The sequence below is a fragment of the Bombyx mori genome, chromosome 21, assembly GCF_030269925.1.
Source record: "Bombyx mori chromosome 21, ASM3026992v2".
Taxonomy (NCBI): Eukaryota; Metazoa; Arthropoda; class Insecta; order Lepidoptera; family Bombycidae; genus Bombyx; species Bombyx mori.
The window spans coordinates 4,313,642-4,322,426 of NC_085127.1; the positions used below are offsets into that span (position 1 = coordinate 4,313,642).

Sequence of the window (8,785 nt, forward strand, 5' to 3'; positions counted from 1 at the left end):
GCTTACAACCCACCTGATGTGTTGTGCTTACTAGAGTGTGTCTGTTTGTACTGGTTTTAGGTCCTGTCGTGAGTCCGGACCGGTAGGTACTACCGCGCTGCCTATTTCTGCCGTGAAGCAGTAATGCGTTTCGGTTTGAAGGGCGGGGCAGCCGTTGTAACTATACTGAGACCTTAGAACTTATGTCTCAAGGTGGGTGGCGCATTTACGTTGTCTATGGGCTCCAGTAACCAATTAACACTAGGGGGCTGTGATCTTGTCCACTTATCAAAGTAATAAAAAAATATTTAAAAAACATAATACCCCACTCTTCAAGCCGGAACTAGGGTCTGCTTCACGGCAGAAATCGACATGGTACAGGCTATACCTATCCATCCCACCCCTATGAGGGCACTGTCAATAAAATAACCTATTTTCTCGATCTCATTTCCTAACGCTATAATATTTATGAAGGCGTTCCAAATTTCCACACCGTCGGAAGCAAGGCGGCTCCTAACTAATTGTGTTGTAAAAGAAAACTCATAAGGGATAGCGTGTTGTTTGTGTAACAATGAGCTTCGATTGGTACGAGTTACTCAATCGAGACTTATGTAAGCCGATAGTTTGGCAATTTGTAAAATTAGAGCAATAGTTACTAAGTAATATATCTGTAATGTTCTCGTTAAACCTGTTCTGTGCGTGCGTAGGCGCTTATCACGGCTCTTAAAAATTTAACATAAATATGAATACAATTTTCAAATTAAAGATACTAATACTGCTACTACAGTCAAAACCTTCCGAGGACTTCAAAACTATTCGTAATCCTGTTCTTGATATTTGACTCCAAAAATACGATACACTTAATTGGTCACTAGCCGACTCGAGCACCGGTCACCGTCCTCGCCAAGCCCGTCGCTTGCGACGAAGGGCTCGACGAGTAAATTAGTAAATTAACCCACAGTCACAGCCCACTGAGTTTTTCGCTGGATCTTCTCAGTGGGTCGCGTTTCCGATCCGGTGGTAGATTCTGCGAACCACTGTGCTTCCTAGGGCCTGTGCTAGCAAAACTTCCGGTTCGAGCCCCGTGAGCTCACCTACACGTTAGGGTGAAGCTGAAGTAGCTTCTCAAGGCTATCAGCATATCTAGGAAAAAAAGCCGACTCGAAATACTAAAGTAGATATTCGCAATTATGAGCGACTCTGTTTACGAGCGACATATTGGCTGACTTTAAAAAAAGAGGAGATTTCATGTTTAACTGTACGTATTTTTTAAAGTGTTTACCGATTCCTCTGTCATTCGTAAACAACTTTTTTTGTTTGAAAATATATTTCAAGAATACCCTTTAGGTGGTGGTTACATTGTTAAAATTTAATTTATTTATCTTGGCATTTCATTCTTAAAGTCCCTTTTCAATTTCTATTATTTCTATATATCTATACTAACGATACTAATGTTACCTACATAAAAAATGCGTAGGCACCATAATAAAATGACATTTTAATCGAAAAATCAAAGTAGAGGTTAAGTTTTTTTTGTATCAATAATCGTCACCAAAACAGTTAGCAATCGACGCCGGATGTACCAAAGATTTCAATTTATTTATATGTATTAATCAAAACTTGGAAGTACTCTTTCAAGGGAACGATCTTGAGCGAGTCATATTATTTTGATCGGTCCAGTTCTGGCGCGGGGACCCCTGGGGGCATACGGGCGTATGTGTACATGGTGTGTGAAGCTTGAGTCACATATAAAAACACTCTGCGACCGATTATGAGCATATTAAGTCACAACAACTAAACCTATCAACATGGTCGCCAAAGTAAGTTAACACGCAACACACTATCGGTAATATGTAAGCAACTGTCTATCTATATATATAAAAATGAATTGCTGTTCGTTAGTTTCGCTAAAACTCGAGAACGGCTGGACCGATTTGGCTAACTTTGGTCTTGAATTATTTGTGGAAGTCCAGAGAAGGTTTAAAAAGTTGACGTGTCCCCCGTCGGACGGATTCCTTTTGTTTGTTTTAAGTTTGTTTTATATAAAAGTTTAGGTCTTTTATTTATCGATTGAAGCACTACGAAGTCTGCCGGGTCAGCTAGTTTTAAATAAAACAATATTTGTTGTTCTTTTCAGTTCGCAATCTTCTCCTGCCTGGTGGCTGCGGCGGCTGCTGTTGCCGTCCCCATTGTGCCAGTAGCTAAACTGGCTTACGCCGAACACGAAGCCCCCGCACACTATGACTTCGAATACTCCGTTCACGACGACCACAGCGGAGACATCAAGCAACAGAAGGAGTCCCGCGCCGGAGACGTCGTCCAGGGCTTCTACTCGCTGGTGCAACCCGACGGTGTCCACCGCATTGTCGAGTACACCGCCGACAACGAACACGGATTCAATGCTAACGTCCGCTACGAGGGACATCCTATCGCTCAGCCCGCCAAGATCGCTTACGCTGCTCCCGTACAAAACATCGCGTACGCCGCTCCCGTCCCCAAGCTCGCCTACTCTGCCCCTGTAACTAAACTAGCGTACCCAGGATCCATCACTAAAGTAGCCTACGCTCCAGCTCCAGTGACCTACGCCCAATCTCCTTTAACCAAGATTGCGTATCCAGCTCCCCTAGCCTACGCTCAGGCTCCGATCACCAAAGTCGCGTACGCACCTGCTCCAGTCGCCTACGCCTCGGCCCCTGTCGCCAAAGTCGCCTATAGCGCCCCCCTCGGACACGTCAGCTTCTCTTCCCCCGGCATTACCTACCAGCACTAATTGTATTAAACCATTGTTATAAATGTTTAATTTATATTGTTGAATACAGCGTTAAACAAATGTATTTCGGTCTTTATTTTTCCTCTGGGTCAAGCGTGAAAGAATGGCTCGAGGAGGCGTCAAAACGAGGTATCCGATATCAAAACGTTGCAAACGAAGTTAGAAGGAAGCGTGCGGGTAGTGTTGGGGAATCAATTGAATTGTGTAACATTATGAGACGAGTGGGTCCGGTTACGCGTCACGTCTGAGGCGCCCCCAGCGGGACGTTCTGACGCATTACTTTCGACACCTATTCATTTGGCTAGTTCACAATCCACCATTTTACGCTGAGCTGCGTTTTTGACTATTTCTCTTCGCGACATTAGACCAGCGAGAATTGGGTTCGGGGGTTCTTTAAAGTGGTAGTAGGTAGCCGTTTCACAAAAAAATTGAGGCGCGTCGAAGCTTATTTTAATAATTGCAGGCAAATACAAATTGACAGCGCGAATAGTAAGGACTGATTGTTATCACAAAGCGAAGGGGTACGGTAAATACGACAAGAATATTAATGTGTTAGAACTACTTTTACGGTTTAATCTCGCCTTTTTTTAAAAATTTAAATTACAATATTTCCAATGTATCGGATACTCTGCGATTTTCGTATTCAAAGAAGATTAAGTCCGATGGAATTTCGAAAACGCGAAATTCTATTTTCAAAAGTATCTTTAATTATGTCCAAGATTCGTGAAAACCGAAGGGAAAATAAAAAACTCCATTCATTTAATTTTATAAATTTAACGGTAGTTATTAAATTAATAGATATTACAAATAATACATTTTACTGATAAATAACTAGCGGTAGGCAGCGACTTGGCTCTGCCCCTGGCATTGCTGAAGTCCATGGGCGACGGTAACGACTCACCATCAGGCGGGCCGTGTGCTCGTCTGCCTACAAGGGCAATAAAAAAAATAACAACTGTGGAAATTATTATTGTTTAGACGACTCGGCTGTATAGAATGCGTCTCACTATATTATTATAACACTTAGCAATCAACCAATTTTAGATTTTATTGATTTGATTTTAGATTTTATTGATAGAGAAGATTTTAATGTTAACAAAGCTTTAAGTATGTCGCTTATTAAGCACTTACAATATAACACGTGCTTTTATTTAACGATTTTTACCTATGTATGTAATGCGTTCAGGTAGTACCTACCTACATGCTTTTTAATGTCTTTCGTTCATTTTATATAATTTTATGACATCAATTTCTTCTTCTTCAAATAAGGGTTACGGCGAATACTCAGTGATAAGAAGCGGTTTGGTTGACACATCAAGTGGACCGAAAAATCCGTTCTTTGCATGCTAAGGGATAAAACCGTTTTGCAATATTCATTGAAATATCATTCTCGTGTCTCATGGTTGGTGTTTGAAAACATCTCGTTATGTCCATTGTCTCTGCACGTAGCATCGCGCGTAAAAGTCATAATTACCTATAGGATTTTCTTCGGTTTCCGCGAATCGTAGACCTAATATGATATAAATTACTTTAAGGGGTTTTTTATTGTTTTCATAAAATATTCTTACTGGTATTTCGAGTGCTTTACAGTATTCGTGGTCACGGATGGTTTTTTTTATTGCCCTTGTAGGCAGACGAGCATACGGCCCACCTGATGGTGAGTGGTTACCGTCGCCCATGGACTTCAGCAATGCCAGGGGCAGAGCCAAGCCGCTGCCAACCGAACCGGCTTAGGCGAAACAACACAATACAAAAACGCGAGATTAAACCGTAAAAGTCATTTCAATTACACTATTAAATCAAATCAAATCAAAAAAGTTTTATTCAACATAAATGAAAGTACATACTTGTTGAACGTCAAAAGAACTACCGCCAATTCACAAGAATTAGCCTCCGTCCTGAGAAGAATTGGCAAGAAACTCAGCGGGCATGTCTTTTTTTTTTTTGAAATATTAAATAATTCTTTTAATATTAGATTTTTTTAAATATTCATTTTTACAATAAGTAATTATAACATAACAATTATTACAATATTGAAATGCCCGGAGCGAGCAACTCATTCCCACTTTGTGCAATCTTCTAGATAATCAACAGTTACTTTGGTGGTTGGTGGTACATTATGAAATATTTTAAATCAGCATCACATTGCCCACACAATCGACAACAAATTCGAATATTCACTTTGCGGATATTAAACGGGGACCCGAATAAATAATCAGTGCGAACAAATGTTTTGGTAAAGTTTTACAATCCGCCCACAAAGGGTTGTATCGTGTTAATCCCTGTATTATCGGATGATGAACTATTACGTGCGTCCCCCCTCTCATCCCACCCCCACCCCCTCGGTCCCGTTTGTACTGCCATTATCGTTGATATTACGAATATTCGAGGATCCTCTCGGGACTGATGTATAAACTGTCATTACGCCAGACGAGAAGGGTTGAATACGCTTCGGCGTTTTTTTTTTAAATATTTGTTTTCATAAACACCCTTCAATGTTCGTAATTTTTCATAATCATAATGTTATGTCCAATATAATAATGCGTTTAGGATGATGTTGTCACTGCCGCGCTTTTGTAGTGCATCCACAATGTTTGTGACATCTCACACCGATGACTTCTTTGCAATAATGCGGAAGAGAAGTGCATCGTTATTGCGTCGAGTTCGTGACAGTGGCAACAGTCTTTTGAGAATCATATCGAGCAAGATCGAGGGACTGCTGATCAATAGCCTTTGCAGTAGGCACTTGGAAGGAGAAAAAAATATATATAATGGTATAAAATGTATATAATGATAGTTATGTGTTAGATTTTTTTAAGTTACTAACATAGATTATAAGTAATTATTACTAACAAAATGTTATGGTTTAAAAAAAAAAACTGAAATAAAGTATTAATAAGCATTGTGAGGAGGTATCTCACTCTGGAGTCCTAACCACTGGTGGCTTGTGTCGTAGACACCGCCATCAGCGGCAATCTATTTTTATATAGTTAATAAAAATTGTATTTTTAATATCTTTTTTAAAAAAATATTATGTAATTAATAAGATTTTAAATAAATATAAATCAATAATAATAATAATAACGTAAATGTTCAAATAAAACTGTTTGAAGAATATTTTGTTTTGATGACATCGAATTGAATTTGATCATGAAATTTTCATTATATGCACTATCCATTTCATTATTTGTTCATGTCATTGTCAGACTCAACATTAAGTTAGGTACTATAGATTTGGAATTTTGACATTTTTTTTACTTTTCACCGCCCCGCTCATTTCTGCCGGAAGCAGTCATGCGTTTCGGTTCGAAGGGTACCTAAGTTTGCCGTCAAAAATTATGGTAAGTAATCAACAAAAATAATTTGATGATGTCATACTAATAACAATACCTATAACCTATTTAACCTAGAACCAATTATAAACATCGCAGAGTGGGAAATTTGCTGCAATAAAAAAGCCATTCTTATTGTTGCAATTTAAAAAAAATGTCTAATGTCTAAAATGTCATGTCTAACGAGAAATGTCACCAATTCGTCACATTAAATTCGTCGGGATGCACAATAGCAGACACGTGCCTGTAACGATCGCCCGATAATATTTCCGGATCGACTCAATTAGGATAGTGTGCGTTCCACACTTATAATACAAATACGAAAGTAGCTCTCTCTGTATTTTACGCTCGAACCATCTAGAAGCTTCGGCCGCGTAGACTAACTACACTTCATATCGCGTCCACGGACACCCATGTTCAGCAATATGATGAAAGGTATTTCTATATTTACCAGGAAACGTATTTCTATATTATATCCCATGGTTCAAATATTTCGTTGCCGAATTCACTGGATTGGTCGTGAAAACGTAACACACATCAATGAAAACACTTCCGTTCAGAGCATAGCAGGAATATCTCCTTAACATACCAGCAAATTAGGTAGGAAGGAATACAGTAATAACACTGTAGTCAGATAGTATACAAACTGTTCGAACAATCTTTTGATTTACAAGACAGATTAGATATTAATACATGTTTTTTTTTTATGATTGAAGGATTACTGGTGGCCTGGAGGCCTTTCCAGTTTCACCAGGACAGGTGGTTAATACATGTCTGAGATATGTGTTGGATACATCTGATAAGTTAGATTTTTTATTAATTTACTTTTTAATTCAAGTCAGAGTTATTTTACATTAGGCAATTTTAGTAGTTTTGTAACTTTGATAAAATTTTAGATAAGTCATTAGTAACGAGTCATTCCCAACACAAGTACCAAAGTGTCTTCGACTATTTAATAGGAGGCCTCGGACAAATATTGTTAAAAAAATTTGTTTAAGTCAAATTCGGATCCTTCAATTGTATTGTCGTACTTATATTGTGGCTTTAACTCGCCTACCTGAATACGCCAATAAAAAAAATATATTAATTCGAATTCGAATGTTTCCAAACTAAAAACTGTGTGCTTAGTGCGAATTTCTTAACTTTCTTGATAAGCGTAAAAGCTTACTGAAATTTGTATGGAGTTGGAAAGTTTGCATACGTTTGCCGCTAGGGGCGCTGTTCCAACTGCATACAAATTTGAGTTGACTTTTACGTGATCGAGAACGTTAAGAAACTCGCACTAAGTACACTGGCTGGGCCTTGTTAACGCCAGATGGACTTTGAGAACCACTACCCGTATTCGCTAGAAAAACAAGGTATATAATAATATATGTGGGATGGTTTGGCGAAATCTAGTGGATGTTTAGTTTAACAACAAATTCTTTTATTCTGTAAAAAAAAAAAAAAACTACATACACATTTGTAACATCGTTATGTCAATTTGTTATCTGTCATTTATATTATTTTCTTCTTTTAAAATAAAACTAGTGTGCCAGTGTGAATTAACCAAAAAGTACCGATCTTCCCACTCACACACGACACTGTGTTCCGTAAATGAAACATGTAGGTACGTTTCATAAATTTGAAACCGAGCCAACTAAAACCTCTCAAAATATTTACTGAGCTAGAGTTCTCTGTGTAATATTGTACGTTGCGAGGTATCGCCTGAAGCTGGCTCGAGGGAGGTCTGGGGGGGAGGAGGGTGTCGCCGGGTGTTGCAAGGGATGGGAAGCGGGCACAAGACTCCGTCGGAAACAATTAGGCGGTGCGCACGCGCCCTTGCTTCCTGTTCCTAGCCTAATTGGCGTATCTCTGCTCTGCTCATGTATTCCTATTATAATTGAAGCCAATGTTGATGTTACCGAGAGATTACCTATTGTATGTACAAATTATTTATAGACTGTCGCAATTGTTAACACAAATTGAAGCCAACCAAAAACCGTTATGATATTATTTTTGGAATATTCTGGTTATATTTAAAGTAAAATTAGTTTCACAGATTGAGTCCTCAATATATTGTTGAAGTGAAACTTCCTTATCGGCGTTGGAAAAAAATTTACCGTCACATTTTTCGGTTACGCGTCACTTTTTTCCGTTACGCGCCATCTGTTTTGTATTCATGTCTATGATAATAAAATCCTTTTGTTTAAACTTTATCTAATTTAACTTTTTTGTATTCATGTCTATGATAATAAAATCCTTTTGTTTAAACTTTATCTAATTTAACTTTATTTAACCAATTTCTAGAAAGTTGCATGTAGATCATTTTTCGAAAAATAAGGCCATAAACAAGTTTCACTTCTTACGTGTGTACACTAGTACACGCACACATTTTTTTTTGTTTTTTCTGTGATAAAAGAAATGTAAAGGTGACGTTATATTTTTATAGAGAAAAAGACAGTAGTTAACATTTAAATGTAGTTTTATAAACGTCAAAAAGAATAAAAGGAGAATAACAAATGCAAGATTAAAACATAAAAGTAGTTTTAATTATTTCGGAGACAGGCGAAATCCTGATTTTAAAAATTTGTTTTTTTTTAGTCAAGACTTTAAAACTTCATTTACTATGATCAAAATCGTCGTTTCTTCAAAAATAACACATTAATGTTCTTAAAGAGCTTTTTAACGACGCCTTAAGCTTCCAAATAATGATTTGCTCAAT

The 8,785-nt window shown here is 37.9% G+C and overlaps 1 protein-coding gene across 1 annotated transcript; it reads left to right on the forward strand.

Annotated features, from left to right (window-relative positions):
- Positions 1 to 1,787: 1,787 nt before the first annotated feature.
- Positions 1,788 to 2,749, forward strand: CPR77 (cuticular protein RR-2 motif 77). The gene is made up of 2 exons (NM_001173212.1): positions 1,788 to 1,799; positions 2,117 to 2,749. Exons 1-2 carry the CDS (start codon positions 1,788 to 1,790, stop codon positions 2,747 to 2,749), a joined length of 645 nt encoding a protein of 214 aa, NP_001166683.1.
- Positions 2,750 to 8,785: the final 6,036 nt, after the last annotated feature.